This window comes from Tursiops truncatus, chromosome X (assembly GCF_011762595.2).
Source record: "Tursiops truncatus isolate mTurTru1 chromosome X, mTurTru1.mat.Y, whole genome shotgun sequence".
Classification (NCBI taxonomy): domain Eukaryota; kingdom Metazoa; phylum Chordata; class Mammalia; order Artiodactyla; family Delphinidae; genus Tursiops; species Tursiops truncatus.
The window spans coordinates 65498766-65522855 of record NC_047055.1 but is presented as its reverse complement, the minus strand read 5'-3'; the positions used below and the strand labels follow the sequence as shown (position 1 = coordinate 65522855).

Sequence of the window (24090 nt, the reverse complement as noted above, 5' to 3'; positions counted from 1 at the left end):
ACACAACAAAAATAAATAAATAAGCTAATTAACTCCTACCCCCAACATCTAAAAAAAAAAAAAAACTCTGAAAGAAGTCAGAGGAATCTCTCTTCCTCTTACCTATAGAGGAAGAGATATAAGAATTACATCCAATGTTTCTTCAGAAACCATGCAAACAAGAAGAGAGCGGAGTGAAATATTTAAAGTGTTGAGAGGAAAAAACAACACCAACTTAGAGAATCCTGTACCCTGTGAAATTATTCTTCAAAAGTGAAGGAGAAATAAAGACTTTTTCAGACAAAGAAAAATTGAGGGAATCCCAGGCAGGAAATGTTAAAAGAAGTTCTTTAGAGAAAAGGAAAATAAGGTAGGTTGGAAACTTGGATCTACATATATTAAGGGAGGGACTGAAGAGGGAATAAGTGAAGGTAAAATAAAAACTTTTGTTTTTCTTATTCTTAATTAATCTAACACATAACAGTTTGTTCAAAATAACACCAGCAATATATTCAATTGTGTGTGTGTGTATGTGCCTATATATAAGTGAAATGAATGACAGAAATGATACAAGGGATGGAAGGGGGGATTAGGATTATTTTGTTATTATAAGGTATTCTTGATACCCATGAAGTGGTATAGTGTTATTTGAAAGTGGGCTTTAATTAGCTGTAAATGTATTCTGCCAACTCTAGGGCAACAACTAAGAAAAGCAAAAAAAAAAAAAGTGTAACTAATATACTAAAAAAGGAGAGAAAAATGGAATCATATAAAATGATCAATTAAAGCCACAAAAGGCAGAAAAAGATTGGAAGACAAAAATAGGAACAAAGGGCAAAAAACAGAAAACACTCATGAATATGGCAGATGGTAATCCAACTATATCAATAATCAACTTGAATATCAATGGTCTAAATGCACCAATTAAAAGATAGAAATTGTTAGAGTGGTTCAAAAAACAAGACCCAAGTATATGTTGTCTTCAAGAAACCCACATTAAAATAGACACATATATAGATTAAAAGTAAATAGATGGAGGAAACATACCATGCTGTATCTTCTGAGTCATTATGATCATCATCAAAGAAGAAGAAAGCAAAGCTAGAACATGGAGGATCATCAAGCTCTAAACAAAATTCTGATCATAGCAATGGATCATTTAACTCGAAAGTTCTATCAGAACACTCTGGATATAAGTTTGGCGTTCTTGCTAAGATTTTGAATTACATGAAAACATGGCATTAGCAACGAGATACACATCCTCTTACTAAAATTTTGGATGAAACACAACATTTAGATATTGGACTCAAGCAGAAACATCGGCTAATGACTGAGGCAATAGTCAGTAATCCCAAAACTGAAGTAATAGATGGAAAGTATGCCTTCAAGCCCAAGTACAACTTGAAAGATAAGAAGGTCCTACTTAGGCTCTTAAATAAGCATGATCAGCAAGGCTTAGGAGGAATTCTTTTAGAAGACATTGGGGAAGGACTGCCCAATTCCCAGAAAGCAGTTAAGGATTCAGGGAACCAGATACCATTTGTAAACCTTCCTGATAAGAAGAAAATTCTTTTCTTCAATGATAAGAGCTGTCAGTTTTCTGTGGATGAGAAGTTTCAGAAACTGTGAAGGAGTGTCACCGTGGATTCAAGGGATGAGGAGAAAACTGAAGAATATCTAAAGTGACAGGGTATTTCTTCCATGCAGGAATCTGGACCAAAGAAAGTGGCCCCTATTCAGAGAAAGAAAAAGCCTGCTTCACAGAAAAAGCGATGGTTTAAGCCTCACAATGAGCACTTGGCCTGGGTGCTGAAGGACTACTCTGACATCGCTCCTGGCAAGTAGTGAACAGTTTTGTCTGAGAGCAAAGAGTTACAAAGTCAAGATCTTCGTTGTTGATGCTGGGATCCGAAGACTGACTGTCTTCCCATTCTAGTTCTTAGAACCAAGGAGAGGAGCAGTTCAGTTTACAGAACTAGTGCAAATTACCATACTCGAAGCTTATTTTCATTAATGCGCTAATGAGAATGTGATGTCCCCGTTAACCTCCTGTTACTTCTTGGGGGAAAGGCAGTCAGCATGGCATGCAGGTGTCTTTGCTATTTATCTCTACTTCTAAGTGGTTCCTGGTTCCATTTTCCCTCTTTTATTACCTTAGAACAAGTTTGCTGATAGTCTTGAATGCAATATTTGTTTATTTCAAAAGAACATATTTATAATAAAATCATTGTAGAAGGAAAAAAAAGTAACTGGAAGAAATATACGATGCTAACACTAATCAAAAGAAAGCAAGAGTAGTTATATTCATTTCAGATAGAGCAGACTTCAAAACAAGGAAAGATATTAGGGATAAAAAAGGGCATTACATGATGAAAAAGGGGTCAATTCTCCAAGAAGAGATACAATCCTTAACATGTATGTGCCTAACAACATAGTGTCAAACTATGTGAGGCAAAAACTAATAGAACTGCAAGAAGAAATAGATAAATCTACTATCGTAGTTGGAGACTTCAAGACCCAATGGACAGATCCAGCAGGCAAAAAATCAGTAAGGACATAGCTGAACTCAATAACACCATCTAAACAACTGGATATAACTGACATCTATAGACTTCATCCAAAACAACAGAATTTGCCAAGCAAGACCACATTCTGGGCCATAAAACACACCATAACAAATTTAAAGAACAGAAATCACACAATGTCTGCCCTCAGACCACAATGGAATTAAACTGGACACCAATAACAGAAAGATAACTGGAAAATTCCAAAATACATGGAAACTAAACAGCACAATTCTAATTAACACATAGGTCAAAGAAGAAATCTCAAGAAAACTTAAAAAGTATTTTGAATTAAATGAAAATGGAAACAGAACTTATCCAAATCTGTGGAATACAGCAAAAGCAATGGTTACAGGGAGATTTACAACACTGAATGCATATACGGCAAAAAAAGAAAGGTCTAAACTCAATAATTTAAGTTTCCATCTTAGGAAACCAACAAAAGAGCAAATTAAATCCAAAGGTAAATGAAGAGAAATAATAAAAATTAGAGAAGAAAGTAATGAAACTGAAGGTAGAAAAGCAATAGAGAAAAATCAATGAAACCAAAAGCTTGTTCTTTGAAAAGATCAGTAAAATCAATAAGCCTCTAGGCCAAGCTAACTAAGAAAAAAGAGAGAAGACACAAATTACTAATATCAGAAATGAAAGAGGGGGGACTTCCCTGGTGGCACAGTGGCTAAGAATCCACCTGCCAATGCAGGGGACACGGGTTCAAGCCCTGGTCCGGGAAGATCCCACATGCCACGGAGCAACTAAGCCCGTGTGCCACAACTACTCTAGAGCCTGTGAGCCACAACTACTGGAGCCCACGTGCTTAGAGCCCGTGCTCTGCAACAAAAGAAGCCACCGCAATGAGAAGCCCATGCACTGCAACGAAGACCCAACACAGCCAGAAATAAATAAATAAATACATTTATTTTAAAAAAAATAAAGTGGTAATTTTTTATTATATTTTACCACAATAAAAAATACATAAAAGTTACTTGATTTCTACCCAATTTCCATATTCTAATAGGCTAGTATTGACCACTACATTTCATGTTTAGCTTAAGTTTAGCTTTTATCTCATTAACTACTCTAGATCTTAGGTAAGACAAATCTTATTTAACTTCTTGCAGCCATTGAAATAAAGGTATTCCATATTAGCCATATGTTATCTATTTCTATTTAATAGAATAAACCAAATAGCTTACCATCTGAAATACATCAGAGCCTTCATCAAAATCCACCATAGCAAAAAATATCCTGTTGGTAAATGCACTGGAATATCGCCAGGAGTTTGCCAGGATCTGGAATTCTTCATCAGCTTGCCTGGATGCAATCGGATTTGTGAAGATAACATATAAAACATTTTTTAAAGCAATCTAATGCAAGTCAGGCTCTGCTGACAGGGTTAGGACAAACCTTGGAAAACACTGCCAACTGTTTTGGCATAAGAGAAGCCTTATACCAAGTGTTGGGGATTTCACCATGAAGTAGTGATTACTTGACTCTGCTTCATACTTTGTGCCTACTCCTTATCTCAAAGTTCCTTCAACATTCGCTGGAAGAAAGTCTAACTAGATTGTTTCTATACCAATTTTTAATACCCTAAATTACTTCTAAGAGTTCAAAGACAAGGTTGAAGTACTTCCCAGAGAAATTAGACTATAATATTAATCTATTTAAGAAATCTAAAGTACAAAATGCTACTTAGTAAGAATACAGTCTGATGAATTATTACAGTGAAAAAGAAGAAGAATCTAAGGAATTGAGATTAATTGAAACCTCAGGCCATATTTTACTTTTCCCTGATCTCCCATATGCTTTCAGTTTCTAAGATCTGACAATTTTTCATTTCTGATTATCTTTTAACTCTATCCTTCCCCATTTATTTTCATTGTTATCATCTAAAGTCAGATCCTTAATATCTGAAATTAGAACATTAAAACCCTAACTCTACTTTCTCCTCCTCCAATCCTTCTTACATTGCAATATATATCAGTCTTCCTAAATGACTACTTTCCTGATACTCCTCCTCGTCTCAGAAACCATTGTTGCTTTTCTATTACCTTCAGAACAGTCTCCAAGCTCTTTCACTGGTTATTCAAAGTTCTTTATCATCTATTTCCAAATAATGCATCTAGCTTTTACATATAGCCTTACTACAACTCAACCTCAAACAGGATCTCTTAATTCCAGCACTTTATGCCTATCTCTGTACCCTTGCACACATCATTGCTTCTAATCAGAATATCCTACTGCTATGTAAATCTGATCCATCTGTCTGGCCCTAGTACAAGTCCTATCTTCTCCATTAGGCCAACCCTAACCACTCCTCTTATATGTCCTTCCTGAAATTTTATAGCATTTATTATGTACACAATTCAGTTGGTACTTAATCATAAATTGTCTTATATTGCCAGCTAAATTTTCATATGTGGAACTGATTTCCCTAGCCGGATGATAGCATATCTTTCTTATACTTTTCATCCTGATAGCACCAAATATATAGTATTACACACATCGCTGTTGCTTAGTTTTAATTATTTGAATGAGTTTAGGAAAATGTGCTAATTTACAATTTGGTCTTGTAAAAAGTAAGACAGTATTAAAAACTTTAGTTATTAAGAACTCCATTAATTTGCATTTAATACAGAATTATGAAGGACTTTGTTCATTCCCTGACATTTTTGTATACTCATGATTGCTAGTGAGTAAACTGACTGAATTATAGAGTAATTCCAGAGTTTAAGTTTATTCACAGTTAATACCTACTATTGTTTTTCCTTCTTCTACTTACTTTTAATTTATACTCAGCATAACAGCCATCCCTAAAAAAAAAAAAAAAAAGCACTCTGGTACCAAATCCCTTGACTATCTCCTACCTCTGAGGAGAAAATCCTTTAAAAAGAGTTAGAAAGGCTTGGGGTAGCATAACACACTATTCTGAAAGAAGGCTGTCTATTCCTTCACATGGGCTCAGGCTATCAGAATTTGGAAAGCCTCCAAGATTTTACTAAATTAGTTTTTCACAGGGTAACTTTGTCGTTTCATTTAAAGTGAATTCCCAGATCACAATACTGATCTAAAAATATAAGTAAATAAACAACAAAAAGCAAAAGCGATTTTATTTTTTAGTATCCACTATTTTTAATTATCTATAGTGCTTTTGTTTAAAGAAATGTCTTTTTTCCTAAGATCATTCAGAAATAGTAAAATAAAATCAACAAACCATTGTTTGATGAAATTTTAAGTGAGATTAGTCTCGATTTCTAAGGTTTAAAATTACTACAAAATAATCTAGAAAATAGAAACACCTCTAAATCATGCATCTTTGTTTTCTAAAAAAGTTCTCTTGTAATTCCAAATTTTGGATGTAGCCACCATTATTGCATTAATAAATATCTATAGCTTTGGGTAGACCAGTTAACATATTGGAACCTGTTTCTTCCAAAAATGAGAGAATATTTGCTTTATGTACCTTCTGGGGTTGTTGTGATAAAACAAGAGTATGAAGTTGAAAGCACACACAAATAATAAAACACTGCATCAATGCTATTGACACGCATTTATATAAGTTGATACCAATTTATAAGATGATTGTTAGATTTTTTTATGTTATTTCTAGGATGGTTACCATGAAACTTTATCCTTGCTCTTTGTCCCTCCCCCAATAATATGGACCATCAAGAACAGACTATAAAAGAGTAGTACTATTATGTGTTACTACAGACACTCTAAGTAACGTATATACATTAATTGTTTATGTACCCACTGAACTAATTTCATTCTTCTGGGGTTGAGATATGGTTAAAATCTTATGAGTTATTTAATTTTTAAAGTGTAGTTGAAAGTTCATACTTGCACACGACACATTGTCTATGAAGTTGGAGAGCAGTGAACATGACAATAACGGAGTAGTTTCTCGGTGGGGCTTTAACAAGGCGACGGAACTTGTCTCCATTCATTCTTATTACAGGCCTTTTATTGGTCCATTCCATCAGTTGACTAACCTTTTCAGATAACACCATCTAAAAAAAAGACAAAGACAGCATGCCATTAATACTCTCAACTTGGCATTTAAAATTTCTTTTAGCTAGATAACTTACTTAAAACCAAGACTAATAAGCAGAGGTACATAAAAAATGTGAAAGAACTAAAAATTAAATTTAGTACTTGTGCCTGACGATGATAATTATTCTTAAAATTACATTATTTCATGATGAGATTTAAATGTATATTGCAATACTACACTTTTTTGTGAATTACTTATTTCTTAATAAATAAGATAAAATCAAAAAACCTTTCATTGGCTAAAGATTCCAAAGAAAGTGAGAAAAGCCACTCTACCTGTTTTAAGGTTTATTATATAGCTACATAAAAGGATAGATACATATAGATCAATGGAACAGAAACAAGAGCCAGAAACAGACCTACACAAGTATAGCTAACTGATATTTCACAAAGGTGCAAAATCAACTCAGTACAGAAAGGACGGCCTTTTCAATAAATGGTGCTGAAGCAACTGGACATCCATAGTCAAAAATACGAACCTCAAACTAAACTTCACACCTTATACAAAAATTAATTAAAGGGGTTTCCCTGGTGGTGCAGTGGTTAAGAATCCGCCTACCAATGCAGGGGACACGGGTTCGAGCCCTGGTCCGGGAAGATCCCACATACTGAGGAGCAACTAACCCCGTGTGCCACAACTACTGAGCTTGCACTCTAGAGCCCACGAGCCACAACTACTGAGCTTGCCTGCCACAACTCCTGAAGCCCTCGTGCCTAAACCCTGTGCTCCACAACAAGAGAAAGCCACCACAATGAGAAGCCGGCTCACCGCAACAAAGAGTAGCCCCTGCTCGCCACAACTAGAGATAAAGCCTGCACAAAGCAACGAAGACCCAACACAGCCAAAAATACATACATAAAATAAAATAAATAAATTTATTTTAAAAATTAATTAAAAATGGATCACATACCTAAATGTAAAAATGAAAACTATTTAAAAATTAGGAAAAAAATATGGGAGAAAATGTTCAGGATCAAGGGGTAGGCAAAGAGTTCTTAGACCTGACACCAAAAGCACGATTCATAAAAAAGAAAAAAAAAAGGTAAACTGGACCTCATCAAAATTAAAAACTTTTGCTCTGTGAAAGACCCTGTTATAAGAATGTGAAGACAAGCTACAGAGTGGGAGAAAATATTTACAAACCACACATCTAAAAAGGATTAGTAGCTAGAATATATTTTTTAAAACTATCAAAACTCAACAGTAAAACAAACAAAATAGGCAAGACGTGAAAAGATTTCATCGAAGATGATCTACTGATGACAAAGAAACACACAAAAAGATGTTCAACATCATCAGCCGTTACAGAAATGCAAATTAAGAGCACAATGAGCTATCACTACACACCCATTACTAAAACAAAATATAGCGACAGTACCAAATTCTGGCGAGGACGTAGAGAAACTGGGTCTCTCATACATTTTTGGTGGGAATGTACCATGGTACAGTCACTCCGGAAAACAGTTTGGCAGTTTCTTTAAAAAATTAAGCAAGCAGGGCTTCCCTGGTGGCGCAGTGGTTGAGAGTCCGCCTGCCGATGAAGGGGACACGGGTTCGTGCCCCAGTCCGGGAAGATCCTACATGCCGCGGAGCGGCTGGGCCCTTGAGCCATGGCCGCTGAGCCTGCGTGTCCGGAGCCTGTGCTCCGCAACAGGAGAGGCCACAACAGTGAGAGGCCCGCGTACCGCAAAACAAAACAAAACAAAACAAAACAAAAAAACAAAAAAAAAATTAAGCAAGCACACCATTGTAAAGCAATTATACTCCAACAAAGATGTTAAAAAAAATTAAGTAAGTAAAATATACACTAACCATACAATCCAGCAACTGCACTCCCAAACATTTAACTCGGAGAAATGAAAATTTACGTCTACACAAAGAAAGAGCTACATTTTGTTTGTTTCTTTTTAAAAGCCAGTCATCAATGAGGCAATGGAAGAGAAGCATGGTTAGTCAATGAGAATTTCAGTTTGAAATAAACGCAATCATATTCATTTATCCTTCCCCTCACCTCTACCCTTATGTTCAAACTTTGCAAGAGTAGTAAGAAGATGGGAAAAGATAAAAAAAAAGAAGTGCAGAAGAATCTCAATGCAGAGTTAATGCTAATTTATGGTTTTGTTCTTCTTTATAGGGATATGTTTGTAAAGGGCTGGGAAATCATGGAGTGGTTCACTATTCAGAAGCATTTGACCAATTACATTTCCCATTACTTACACTGAAGTTTGGCCAGGGCACTGGCATTCAAACTTTAAAAATAGTTCCTTCTCATTAAATTCAATCATCAAAGAACAGATGTTAGGATGTGCCTTTTCAGTTGGGAAGTGGATCAGGAACCTAATAGAAAGATAGCACTCTTTGAAAGATAGGTGTCAGTAATGCAAATGAGTTGCCTCAGACTTAGGCTAAGAAAAATAATCCCTGGAACCAATAAGAATGGCTTCTGTGGCTTTAGTCATCCCAACAAAATTCTCAAAGAATGCACGTCTAGTGGGTTTAGTGGGTTTTAATTGAATGACCCTAAATGGTTTTCCTAGGTGGTCAAGGAACCAGGACACAAGCATATTAATCCCCCCACCCCTGCTAGATGTTTCACAACACTTTTTACCTGTGTTATAGCACTTATCATTCTAAGACAATTTGATATCTGTTTCCTTCTCTAGATTATTAGCTACTAGAGAGCAGACACACATAGTACTTTACCATATAGTAGGCATTCAGTTAGTGTGTACTGAATTTCTATTTAACAGAACCCAGCTGGGAATGGACTCACTTGCATCATCAACATATAAGGAAAAAAAGACGATTACACACATAAACACTTAATAGAAATGGGATTTTTTTTAATTTCAGGAAGGCAACAATAACATGGATTCTAAAAATGCATGATTTACCTTTAAAGCATGCTTGAATTCAGGCAATACTGAAAAAAATTTTACTTCCTGAGTACACTTCTATGAACAATAGAGAAAGATGGCATAAAAAATAGTTTTGTAGCAGATATAAAGTAATTCCAGTAAGAGCCACAAAATGAATATGCTACACATGGAAAAATGAATATAGTCTCTAATAAGCCCACAGAGAAATATATACACTCGCAGAAGACTGGTATAACAAATAATTAACAAGACTTGTGGAACAATGAATGATAGGAAACAGGTTGTTGGGGGAGGGATAAATTAGGAATTTGGGATTAACATATACACAGAACTATATATAAAATAGATAACCAACAAGGACCTACTGTATAGCACAGGGAACTATACTCAATATTTTGTAATAACCTACAAGGGAAAAGAATCTGAAAAAGAATACATATGTGTATAACTGAATCACTGTGCTGTACATCTAAAACTAACACAACATTGTACATCAACTATACTTCAATTTTAAAAAAAAGGAAACAGGTTGGTGGTAAAGGCAGTGGAAGAGAGTGAACTAGAAGGCAGATAGGACAAGGAACAAGGGGTGGAGGCTAGTTCATCTTTAGCAGTAGAATTAGTTACCAAAAATTGTCAAGAATAGGGATATTTGATTTAAAATAAGGCTGCATAAATTAAACTCAGTTTTTCTAAAAAATGAATTCTTATTATTTGATACAGACTTAATGATCCTCTTGGCTAAGAGAACAATATTAGTTCACAGAAAATATGCATTCTATATTCTAAAGCAGTCATTAATTCTGTTATATTTTCAAATTAAATTTGACAGTTACCAGCAAATTCAAACATAATTTGCCTATTTTATTCACCATGGCTACAGATACTATTTCGGGCTCTTTTAGAAAAAAAAATGTAAAGCAGTAACAGGTATAGTTTCAAATAGTCTATCTCTATTCAACCACATAGATATATGATCATTCCAATAAAACAAATGTATGTGCTTTGAATTAGTGGTAAACATGTGGAGTCTTCTTAAACAAAGTCTTGAATAGGTCTATGTAAAAAATGTATTATATTCCTCTTCTTGTTTATTAACAGACTGGAAAGACCAGATTTCTGGCTATACAATCCCCAAATAACTTATCAAGTAGAAGAAATTAGTTCAAAGGAATTACAAATTCTCTTTAAAGCTCTTATAAATGGGATTATTACCTCAAAAGACTGCTTATTACCGAGGCAATTAATTAGGTTACTTTCTCAGTTCATTTTTTTTAAAATGAACTAGTTTTAAACTTTTACAATAAAAGTACATGAACATAGCTTGGGACATGATAATTAGAAGCTATAATCCTTATTCACAATGACCTAATCTTTTAACATTTTAATATATATTAAAGTAAGCCCATCTTGATTTTATGGAGAAAATAGCAGTTACTATTTGGAATGCTTAGTACGTATGTGTCAGGCAGCAACTTCTCTCCTTATAGAATGAGTATTTAATTCAATCCTCAGAACAACACTATGAGGTTAAATACTCTATTTTTAGTTCATTTAAATGTTGAGTAAACAGGATCAGAGAGGTTAAGCAACTTGGCCAAAGTGCCATAGTAAGACACAGAGCTAGGATTCAAACAGATCATTCTAAACCAAGGTTTCTCAGCAGCAGGGTAACTGACATCTTGGGCCAGATAATTCTTTTGTGGGGAGCTGTCCTGCACATTGCATGTTGAGCAGCATCCCTGACCTCTACCTATTAGATGCCAGTAGCATCACCAGCTGGCAATAACCAAAAATGTCTCCAGACATTGCCAGATAACCCTTGGGAAGTAAAATTCCCCACTCCCTCTTGAGAACCACTGTTCTAAACTGAAAAGGATTTTCACAGTCTGATTTAAGCTTTTATAATCTTATTATGTATTCAAAACTATTTTTATTAATTACCGATCAGAACACAATGTAAAAGAAAGACTTGGTGATAAAGTAAATCAAAACTTCCCAGAGCAAGCCCTTAGCATAATGGATAATACACTTACTAGGTCCATGTTTCTCAAAGTGTGGCTAGTATAAAGGAGCCTGTTAAAAGTGCAGACTTCTAGGTTTCATCCTCCAGTAAATTTGATTCAGTAGATCTACATAAGCCTTACTCAAAGGATGCTGATTAGCAGGGTTAGCTGATAAAAAAGACCAAGCAGCATGCCTGAGTGAGCCACATACTGTCTCCAATACCCAAAACTGTCCAATAAGGTGCTGGGTTTCCTGTTTGGTTTGGTGGGCCAAAGAGACAGCCGTTTTTCCATGACCACAACAGGAATTGAGCATTATAAATCCATTCCCTTAGTCCCAAGGAACTTTGCTTGTTGAGCAGGCCCTTGGATTTCGTCGGGTTTATCAGCTACTGCTCCTGGCTACCTCTGTAGTATGAGAGCACCACCACCAAGGTCATTGAGGCTGAGGCTTTTACTTGCCAACAAGGCATCATCCATATAGTGAAAGCTTTAAACATGGAAGGGTAGAGGAACTTATGCTAAATCCTGACTCACCAACTGGTAGCAAATGGCACGGGACCTTAGGTACCCCTAGAGAATACTATAAACATATATAGGAGATCTTGCTACCTGAAAATGAACTGACCTTGATCCTCAAATATCAGTAAGATGGCACAGAAGGTGTTAGTGATGTCTAAGACTGCATACCACTTGTCATCAGTCTGTGTAATAGATTCAGTTGCAGTCGCAATGTCTGGAACAGCCTGGGCTATGGGAAAAACAATTGAAATCAGTTGGTAATAATCTGCTATAAGGCTTCAGTTCCTGTTAGTCTTTTTTCACTGGCCATTGAGGGCTGTTGTTGTGAGATACTGCATCACTTACCACCTCTGATGCCTTTAAATCTTTAATCAAGGCTGTGATTTCCCTTTCTCTTCCTGGGGGGCTCTTTAGCTTCTGGTGGATTCCAGGAATACGGAATTTTAACATGTACCCCAAGTGATTCCTTTTTTAAAATTTTATTTATTTTATTTATTTATTTTTGGCTGCATTGGGTCTTTGTTGCTGTGCGCAGGCTTTCCCTAGTTGTGGTGAGCGGGGCCACGTGCATGGGCTTCTCATCGCGGTGGCTTCTCTTGCTGCGGAGCACAGGTTCTAGGTGCACGGACTTCAGTAGTCGTGGTGCGCGGGCTCAGTAGTTGTGGCTCGCAGGCTCTAGAGCGCAGGCTCGGTAGTTGTGGCACACAGGCTTAGTTGCTCCACGACTCGTGGGATCTTCCCGGATCAGGGATCAAACCCATGTCCCCTGCGTTGGTAGGTGGATTCTTAACCACTGCACCACCAGGGGAGTTCCCCAAGTGATTCTTTATACACTGAAGTTTGAGTACTACTGCTCTACATTTTAATTCTTATGGGTAAGGACTATGTCTTATATAATTTCTATGCAATTACACAGGGAAATTAAATAAACATTAAGCAATTCAAGTTATACACAACAGGAAAAAATACACCATTCCTAAAAGTAAACCACCACCTGATCTTCCTGAAATGGTTGAAGAATGTGATATATTCTAGATAACTCAAATATAACACCTTATCTAGGAATAAACCTACCTAAGGAGACAAAAGACCTGTAAGCGGAAAATTATAAGACACTGATGAAAGAAATTAAAGATGACACAAATAGATGGAGAGATATACCATGTTCTTGGATTGGAAGAATCAACATTGTGAAATTGACTCTAATACCCAAAGCAATCTACAGATTCAATGCAATCCCTATCAAACTACCACTGGCATTTTTCACAGAACTAGAACAAAAAAATTCACAATTTTATGGAAATGCAAAAGACCCCAAATAGTCAAAGCAATCTTGGGAAAGAAAAACGGAGCTGGAGGAATCAGGCTCCCTGACTTCAGACTATACTACAAAGCTACAGTAATCAAGACAGTATGGCACTGGCACAAAAACAGAAATATAGATCAATGCAACAGGATAGAAAGCCCAGAGATAAACCCATGCACATATGGTCACCTTATCTTTGATAAAGGAGGCAAGAATATACAGTGGAGAAAAGACAGCCTCTTCAATAAGTGGTGCTGGGAAAACTGGACAGCTACATGGAAAAGTGTGAAATTAGAACACTCCCTAACACCATACACCAAAATAAGCTCAAAATGGATGAAAGACCTAAATGTAAGGCCAGACACTATCAAACTCTTAGAGGAAAACATAGGCAGAACACTCTATGACATAAATCACAGCAAGATCCTTTTTGACTCACCTCCTAGAGAAATGGAAATAAAAACAAAAGTAAACAAATGGGACTTAATAAAACTTAAAAGCTTTTGCACAGCAAAGGAAACCATAAAGAAGACCAAAAGACAATCCTCAGAATGGGAGAAAATATTTGCAAATGAAGTAACTGACAAAGGATTAATCTCCAGAATTTACAAGCAGCTCATGCAGCTCAATATCAAAAAAACAAACAACCCAATCCAAAACTGGGCAGAAGACCTAAATAGACATTTCTCCAAAGAAGATATACAGATTGCCAACAAACACATGAAAGAATGTTCAACATCATTAATCATTAGAGAAATGCAAATCAAAACTACAATGAGATATCATCTCACACCCATCAGAATGGCCATCATCAAAGAATCTAGAAACAATAAATGCTGGAGAGGGTGTGGAGAAAAGGGAACCCTCTTGCACTGTTGGTGGGAATGTAAATTGATACAGCCACTATGGAGAACAGTACAGAGGTTCCTTAAAAAACTAAAAATAGAACTACCATATGACCCAGCAATCTCACTACTGGGCATATACCCTGAGAAAACCATAATTCAAGAAGAGTCATGTACCACAATGTTCATTGCAGTACTATTTACAATAGTCAGGACATGTAAGCAACCTAAGTGTCCATCAACAGATGAATGGATAAAGAAGATGTGGCACATATATACAATGGAATATTACTCAGCCATAAAAAAGAAACAAAATTGAGTTATTTGTACTGAGGTGGATGGACCTAGAGTCTGTCATACAAAGTAAGTCAGAAAGAGAAAAACAAATACCATATGCTAACACATATATATGAAATCTAAGGGGAAAAAAAAGGTCATGAAGAACCTAGGGGCAAGACGGGAATAAAGACACAGACCTACTAGAGAATGGACTTGAAGATATGGGGAGGGGGAAGGGTAAGCTGGGACAAAGTGAGAGAGTGGCATGGACATATATACACTATGAAACTTAAAATAGATAGCTAGTGGGAAGCAGCCGCATAGCACAGGGAGATCAGCTCGGTGCTTTGTGACACCTAGAGGAGTGGGATAGGGAGGGTGGGAGGGTGGGAGATGCAAGGGGGAAGAGATATGGGAACATATGTATATGTATAACTGATTCACTTTGTTATAAAGCAGAAACTAACACACCATTGTAAAGCAATTATACTCCAATAAAGATGTTAAATATATATATATATATAAAACACCTTAATAATTCCTAGACACTTCTTTCACTAGTCTTCTTTTGTCTCTTCTGTTATATGATTTTATAAAGGAATTTCTCTTTTTTCACATTTGAGTTAAAAGTTTTCTTGATCGGAGTAAATCGCTAGTACTGAAGAACCTTCTTCCTTAGGATGCCTCTTATTCGTTGTCAAGAGCCCATTGTTTGGGTACTGAAAGCTATGCCTTAGAAATAAAAATTTTGTTTCTCTATAGGCTCTACACTAAGTCCCACTATTCACTCTCTAAATATTCCTTTATCTTCCAAAGTCATAACCTTCAAAAGTAAAGGATTAATATATCACCTGTGACCTTCAGGCCCTTCTATTTACTATTTAATACTTTAAAGTTGTTAGTAGGAAAGATATTTTCCAGGGACTATAGTACATAAAGGTAGGAGGTTTATCAAGTGAGCTCAACTCAAAAAAGTAATTGATTTGGAAACAACTCCTACTGCAAATACTTTTTCCACTACAGTTTTCAAAAACATTTGAGAAAATATACCCATCCAGTCTTAAAATTTGCACTGGATATATTTATTTAAAACAAAATAAAAGTTTACTATGAAAAAACATTAAATTTATAAGCAAAGACTTTCACAATCAATTGATATCTCCCCTTCTTGGAGTACATTACTCTACTTTCAACTATTTAAATAAAACAAAAAGAAGAGTAATAATATTCACAATTAAAATATAATGCTTACCAACAAAGTTAAGTAAGCTTAAAGTCTTTCTCTTCTCTTGAAGCATTTAAATATTATGGCCACAAAATAATCCCACTAACAGGAAGTCAATTAATATCTCTAATTCTGTTAGTAATAATCAAGTACGATGAAAATTTTAGGACTACAAGGGATTAAGAGGACCAAGAAAGTGCAGTAACACAACACTGCACTAATTTAACTTTATTCTACTTGCTTGCATAATATGTATCCCAATTAGCTCTAGCAAAATAGATTAAGTCTTAACAACTACAAATTTTCCTATTATCACTAAATATCACTCAGCAAAGATAGCATATAGCAGTCAGTGGTCCCCAATCTTTTCGGCACCGGGGACTGGTTTCGTGGAACAGTTTTTCCATGGACGGGGTGGCGGCGGATGGTTTCGGGATGATTTAAGTGCATTACATTTATTGTGCACTTTATTTCTATTATTATTACATTGTAATATATAATGAAATAATTATACAGCTCACCATAATGCAGAATCAGTGGGAGCCTTGAGCTTGTTTTCCCTTGCCACTCACTGATAGGGTTTTGATATGAGTTTGCAAGCAATTGATTTATTATGGTCTCCGTACAGTCAAAGCTCTCTGCTAATGATAATCTGTATTTGCAGAGCATCAACGCCTCAGCTCCACCTCAGATCATCAGGCATTAGATTCTCATAAGGTGTGCGCAACCTAGCTCCCTTGCATGCGCGGTTCACAGTAGGGTTCGCACTCCTATGAGAATCTAATGCCCCCGCTGATCTGACAGGAGGTGGAGCTCTGGCGGTAATGCGAGCAATCAGGAGCGGCTGTATTTCGCTCGCCCGCCCGGCGGCCCGCCGCTCAGCCCCTGCTGTGAGTCCCGGTTCCTAACAGGCCACGGACCGGTACCAGTCTGTGGCCCGGGGGTTGGGGACCCCTGGTATATAGGAATCCACTATAATTTAAATCTAAATTTTGATGCTGCCATTAAGATTACTTTTGAATTTCAGAAGTAATAAAGCTAAGCATCAACAGTCTGAATTCCTCTAAAATGCACCTCCCTTTCCCCCAAAACTTATTTCATTATATCTGTGTTCTAGACCATCAGGGTTTATTCATAAAAATTCTTGATATTTTTAGCTTTCTTAATAATCCACTAGCCTACAAATGTTAGTTTAAAAAATTCCTGGTTAAGGAATAAATTTTCAACTCCATCCTTAAATTACAAGTGAGACTGAACAGACCTGGAAACATAATTGGCAGATAATGACTGAAGGAGAAAGACAGTGAACAGAGAAGAGAGTATCTGTAATCCTTAAATGCTATCTGCTCCATTCTCAGTTCACATACTTCTTGCACAGGGCTAAAATATACCACTGTCCCCTCTCCTTGATGTTTATTTTTGGAGGATGTCTCAATTTGTTTGTTTTGCAATGCTACTGAGCCTTTTGTTCTTGGTAATAAGGTATTTTCTAAGTAATTGCTGGGGTTTTGCGCATGTGATACTTTCATGCATCACTTCTCAAAGCAATGTCAAAGAATACAGAAGTTTTTTCCAATAATTGCCTGCCTTGTCAAAATATGCAGATAATTTTATTTTCTGAATAAGCTTCATAAAAACAATATAAAAAGATCAATTGAAAAGTATTTTATACTGCAGAGGAACACAAGCTTATTTTATTTTCTATCAATAATATTCATCTAATGTCTTCTACATACCAGGTACTGCATTAGGCACTTTACAGCCCTCATCTCCTTTAATTCTCACAATACAAAAGAAGATAGGCATTTTCCCATTCTACTGATAAGGAAAATGAGACTCAGAGTAACTTGCTAAAGATCACTTGGGTTGCATTAACATACATGATCTTTAAAATTTTACACAATTTTTTGAAAACTGAGCAAACGGGAGGAAAACTATCTGCCACCCTAGCATTATTAAGACCATTTTTTAATGTTTCAGTATGCTTTGTGCATTCATTCTTTTCCAGGGAATTCCCTGGCTGTCTGGTGGTTTGGACTCAGGGCTTTCACTCACAGGGCCCAGGTTCGATCCCTGGTCAGGGAACTAATATCCCACAAGCCACACAGTGTGGCCAAAGAAAAGAAAAAAAAAACGACACTCTTTTCCATATTCCATATTATTTTTCTATTACAGATTCCCAGAAGTAGATCAAGAAATATGGATAATTTTTTACAAGTGAAGAATTGTCAATTATTATTTTTTTTAAATATTTATTTTCGCTGTACCGTGTCTTAGTTGCAGCATGCAGGATCTTCCTTGCATCATGTGGGATCTTTAGTTGTGGCATGCGGACTCTTAGTTGCGGCATGCATGCGGGATCTAGTTCCCCGACCAGGGATCGAACTCAGGCCCCCTCCATTGGGAGCTCAGAGTCTTACCCACTGGACCACCAGGGAAGTCTTGAGATATGGATAATTTTGTCAAAGACCATGCCTTTTCATTTTTATCATGCTGCCTCCCTAAAATGACACCAGTTGCAAGAATAAGCAACTTTCTTTCTACCAGAGGGGGAAATAATTCACCATAAAAATAAAATAAGTCACTGCAAAATAAGCCTTTGTGGCCTAGCAGAGAGCATACGATTTGGAGTCAGACAAGGGGTAGAATCCCAGCTCAGCCTCTACAGCTGTGCTTCTTTAGGCAAACCCCCAACGTCTCTCTTGCTCAGTGTCAGTTTCCTCACCTTTCAAAAAGGGCTAATACTCTGCAGGGTTATTGTGAGGATTAGAGATAATGCATGTAAACCATAGTGCATGACATGTAGAAGGCATTGAATAAATATTAGAGAATAAGTCAATGTTCCAGTGAAAACACTGTTACGAGTGTAAGTAATCCGATAAGTAGGGTAGCATTTCATTTAACAACAGACAACTATGAAGAACTTGAGTGATTTTTAATTATATTCATTTAGGAGAGGTGTCTTTTTTTGTTGTTCTTCTCTATTTTTTTAAATAAATTTATTTATTTAATTTATTTATTTTTGGCTGCATTGGGTCTTCATTGCTGCACGCAGGCTTTCTCTAGTTGTGGCAAGCAGGGGCTACTCTCCGTTGCGGTGCTTGGGCTTCTCATTTTGGTGGTTTCTCTTGTTGCGGAGCACGGGCTCTAGGCACACAGGCTCAGTAGTTGCGGCTCTCAGGCTCTAGAGCTCAGGCTCAGTAGTTGTGGTCCACAGGCTTAGTTGCTCCGCGGCATGTGGGATCTTCCCGGACCAGAGCTCAAACCTGTGTCCCCTGCATTGGCAGGCAGATTCTTAACCACTGCGCCTCCAGGGAAGCCCTCTATTTTTTTTTAATTGAAGTGTAGTTGATTTACAAAGTTGTGCTAATTACTGCTGTACAGCAAAGTGACTCAGTTATACAGGAGAGGTGTCTTTTAAAACATAATACTTAGGTTATAAGATCATACATTATCCTACCATTTAAAGTCAAATCTACTATGGTGGATAGACCTGGGATTTTTTAAAAATAATATTTTCAAAAATTGTAAGCATTTTGCAACAGAACGTCTATATTTTTAAACTGTCTCTAAGTAGTATCACAGTAATCTCATTATTTAAAAGTCCAAAACATGCTCAGTTACAGGGGAAAGGTATAAAAACGAAACCAACTTTACCAGCCTATGTTTGTTCCTTGTTTACTGATGAGAAAATCCAATTTTAGATTGTGAAACCTAAACAAACCCTCAAGTGAAAGAACAGATTGCTGACTTTATATGTACACAGTTAATTAATTAATTAATTAGATGTTTATTGACAGATACTGCTAGGTGTGAAAAGAATTAATTTAAGTGTCTGTATTCATAACCAATATTTTATAATAACTATAAATGGAGTATAATCTTTAAAAATGGTGAATAGCCATGTTGTACACTTGAAACTCATATAATATTGTAAATCAACTATACCTCAGTTAAACAAAAGTGTCTGTATTCAAGATGCTCACAGTCTAATGGGAAAGACTGGTATATAAACAATGACAATACAATGTGCTGAATTCATCTCAATTCACCTAGGGGAACCAGGAAAAGCTTAGTTGAGAAGGAAGGTAATGTTTGAGCTAAGAGTTGAAGAGTAGGAGCCCTCAGGTGAATGAGGGAGTGGGGTGAGGGAGAAGAAGGGAGATACTTCAGCAAGTATAGATACTTGCAAGAGAGTATAGAAAGATCAAGGCAGGAATTCCCTGGCAGTCCAGTGGTTAGGACTCGGCACTCTCACTGGCGGGGCAAGGGTTCAATCCCTGGTGGGAGAACTAAGATCCCGCAAGCCATGCGGCCAGTAGAGGGCGGAGCTTGAATTGAGATGAGCCTGGAAAAAGCAGACCAGGGACAGACCACAGGAGTCCTTTTATACTTTGCAAAATAGGTTATTTTAACCTTTCGGTTGTCAGTTTTCTACCTTAGCATCTCTGGCAACACTATGAAGGATGAGTTCAAGGATGACCAGTTAGGCAGTTATGGCAAGAGATTTGCAAGAGCGATAAGGGTCTTGAACAGTGGCATGATGGGAAGGGAGTTAGAATCTGATTCCTTAAAAACATTTTTTTATTGAGATAAAATGCACGTAACATAAAATCCACCGTGTTAACAATTTTAAAGTACATAAAACATTATTAATCATTAGAGAAATACAAATCAAAACTACAATGAGATATCATCTCACACTGGTCAGAATGGCCATCGTCAAAAAATTTACAAACAATAATTGCAAGAGAGGGTGTGGAGAAAAGGGAACCCTCTTGCACTGTTGGTGGGAATGTAAATTGATACAGCCACTATGGAGAACAGTATGGAGGTTCCTTAAAAAACTACAAATAGAACTACCATATGACCCAGCAATCCCACTACTGAGCATATACCCTGAGAAAACCATAATTCAAAAAGACTCATGTACCACAATGTTCACTGCAGCACTATTTACAATAGCCAGGACATGGAAGCAACCTAAGTGTCCATCAACAGATGAATGGATAAAGAAGATGTGGCACATATATACAATGGAATATTACTCAGCCATAAAAAAGAAACAAAATTGAGTTATCTGTACTGAGGTGGATGGACCTAGAGTCTGTCATACAGAGTGAAGTAAGTCAGAAAGAGAAAAACAAATACCGTATGCTAACACATATATATGGAATCTAAAAAATCCAAAAAGGTCATGAAGAACCTAGGGGCAAGACAGGAACAAAGACACAGGCCTCCTAGAGAATGGACTTGAGGACACGGGGAGGGGGAAGGGTAAGCTGGGACAAAGTGAGAGAGTGGCATGGACATATATACACTACCAAACGTAAAATAGATAGCTAGTGGGAAACAGCCACATAGCACAGGGAGATCAGCTCGGTGCTTTGTGACCACCTAGAGGGGTGGGATAGGGAGGGTGGGAGGGAGGGAGATGCAAGAGGGAAGAGATATGGGGACATATGTATAACTGATTCACTTTGGTATAAAGCAGAAACTAACACACCATTGTAAAGCAATTATACTCCAATAAAGATGTTTAAAAAATAAAAAATCAAGTACATAATTCATTGCTAATTCCTTTTGAAAGTAATCTATCCCCTGCTAGGCTCTTCTGCTTCTAGTTTAGTGAGAGGTTAAATGAATAAATAATTTAACTGGTAGAAATACTAGTTTTTAACATTTTTCACTGTTTTATTAAAAAATGGTGGTTGTAGAAATTTAGACAATACCAACATATAAGGTAAAAAGTTACAGTGTTCCCCTAATGAACAATCCCAACTACCCAGAGATATCCACTGTTGTATATCCTTACAAAGGTTTCTCTCTCTATATATATACACTTTTATATATATATATATATATATATATATATATATATATATATATATATAAACATAAAAGGCCTCTAGAATATAAAACTATGTATTGCTTTACATCTTGTTTTCCACGTAAAAATGGCTTGGAACCCTCCTAAAAAAGCACATAGATTTCTAGTTCCAGTGTATGAGCCTGCTCATTTCACCATTACTTTGAAAATTGTATATTTTTAATTTTACTTTTTGCCAATCTATTAATTAACTCGTTTTAATATGCTAGCTTATTTTTTTTCTTATGGAATAGTACACATATTCAAAAACAGAGAAGGTAGGTTCTCTTAAATTCAGCTCAAGTTGACAAGCATCGGAGATGTTTAAATGGCATTTTAAAAGTACCTGTACAGGTATCGTGTACTAGAAGGAGGCACAGAATGTACAGGAAATAGCATAAGATGGACTGACCTAGGATTTCAGTCCTTGTTCTGCAACAGTTAACTGTGTAAGTTTAGGACTTGGGTTTCCTTATCTATAAAATTAGAGAGCATAAAGAATTGCTAGTAACCTGTAAAGCTCTAAGAGCATACGGCTCTACACATGTTTCAAAACAACAATGTTAAAATTCCTCAGCTTGGATTGCTTAATGGTGAGTAAAGAATACTGTATCTCCTCCACTTGCCAAAGTCAGTAAATTCCACGAGGAGAAATCTTAGTTTTGTTCACTTATATACACTAAGCTTCTCACAACAGCGCCTGGCGCGCTTGATATTTGGTAAACCATTGAAAATGGTTTAAGAGCTTCACTCCAGTAACTTGCTTTGAATCAATTATTTGGACAATGAAATAAATTTGGCATAGCTCCGCTCTTCTGTTTACTCCTCTCATTCCTGAAGTGAAAATGCTACAAAATATATAGTTCTCACACGTCTAAAAGGGAGTTACATCTACTGACAGAAGAAAGACTCAGATATTCTACCCCTTGGACCTAAAGTCGAACTTCCCGCCACCACCTGATGGGGCCCATACTCAAAGAAGTGTCAAAACTCGTAGCTATGTACATCCACAGGCCTATAGAAGCTAGCTTGTCACCTACCCCACCCCACTCTCAGACTCTACAGTCCCAGAAGACAAGGTATTACAGTTTCTTCTCTCGCGAACCCCACAATTCCAAAAACGGCGGAATTGGAGCCGCCAAAGGTACAGAATCGGCGGGGAAAAGGGATCGGGAAGGACAAAACAGACCCTCTCAAGCCCCACTCGTTGGGAGAAGCCCGTGTTGCTGGAAACAGCGTCCTCACCTCCTTCTTTCTCTGGGCAGAGGCTGAGGGAACCCCGTAAACGAGCAGCAGTGCCACCGCTACGGTCGCAGAGACGCACCAAAGCCACCAACGCGCTGCCATGTTCGCTTCTCTCCTTCCTAGAAGGGAAACTTTCCTGGGGCTGGGTCTGAGGGTTGGGCGTGAGAACAGGCAAACCAGCCCCCTCGCGCCTCCTCATTGGTCCAGCTCAACCCTGCCCGTAGTCCCCTCACATTACGTCAGGGCGCTGTACAGCCAGACGCCCGCTAAAAGACGTTTCACTTCTAATTGGTCTCTGTTAGCCAATAGAAAAATGACAATCTGGAGGTTTTACATTGGTCCGCTAAGGATGAGGGACCGCCCCTTTCATTAAACGTAAAGATGGCGGGCTTAGCGGTTCTTCAAATACGCGTGCGCAGTTGTGAAGCATTGCGGCTTTTCAGCGTCCAAGCTGGCTTAGGGTTGTTACGACAGAAACTTTTTCGTGGAGACTCTTTAGAACTCTTTGAACACCCCTTTCCTGTAATATTCTAGAAAAATTGGACCTAGCCACGTGATTGATAGGAGCTATCCAAGTCCCTTATTTGGCCTCCAAAGTATTTCAAATAAAAAAATAAAAAGAAAGTTGGGGCTTCCCTGGTGGCAGTGGTTAAGAATCCGCCTGCCAATGAAGAGAACACGGGTTCGAGCCCTGGGCGGGGAAGATCCCACATGCCGTGGAGCAACTAAGCCCGTGTGCCACAACTACTGAGCCTGAGCTCTTGAGCCCGCGAGCCACAAATACTGAAGCCTGCGCACTTAGAGCCCGTGCCCTGCAACAAGAGAAGCCAGGACAATGAGAAGCCTGCGCACTGCAGCGAAGAGTAGCCCAGGCTCACCGCAACTAGCGAAAGCCCGCACACAGCAAGGAAGACCCAACACAGCCAAAAAATAGGTAAAAGCAGGAAAGCAAAAACAGTGTTACTGAGGGATATTTTAAAAAGTGAATGAACAAGAGCTTGTTGAATACCTTGTGTGTCCCAGGAACTGTGCCACATGTGCTGAACACAACAGACATCAAAAGTTATATTCTAAAGTGTTTATTCATGGCAAACCTTTAGGTTTATTAGGTAGGCACCAACAAGTACTTAAATTTCTGTTATAGACAGCACATTTTTTTTTTACTTGCCGTTCTTTTGTTTGAGGGATGGACGCAGCACTAAGGTTGTAAGAAAGCACTTCTGTCTTTTTAAAGTTTTTGTGTCATAATCGGTTTTCTTAAATATCCAGTTCCCTTATCTAAAAAATAATAAAAATCCTACATAGCAGAAC

General features: G+C 37.3%; 1 protein-coding gene and 1 pseudogene across 4 annotated transcripts in view; one reads left to right on the top strand and one right to left on the bottom strand.

Moving 5' to 3' along the window:
- Window positions 1-22929, bottom strand: part of MAGT1 (magnesium transporter 1) — a 47769-nt gene extending 24840 nt beyond the window's left edge. The window contains exons 1-4 of one of the 4 annotated variants that reach the window (XM_019932183.3): window positions 22780-22911; window positions 12117-12239; window positions 6390-6559; window positions 3740-3857 (exon numbers count right to left, since the gene is read on the bottom strand). In XM_019932183.3, coding sequence (XP_019787742.2) covers window positions 3740-3857; window positions 6390-6559 — 288 coding nt within the window. In that variant the 5' untranslated portion in view covers window positions 12117-12239; window positions 22780-22911. Of the gene's footprint in view, window positions 1-3739; window positions 3858-6389; window positions 6560-12116; window positions 12240-22779 lie in introns of all 4 variants that reach the window. The other 3 variants (XM_019932184.3, XM_019932181.3, XM_073799299.1) reach the window with 3 other exon arrangements.
- LOC109549480 (general transcription factor IIE subunit 2 pseudogene) lies at window positions 1012-1824 on the top strand (annotated as a pseudogene).
- Window positions 22930-24090: the final 1161 nt, after the last annotated feature.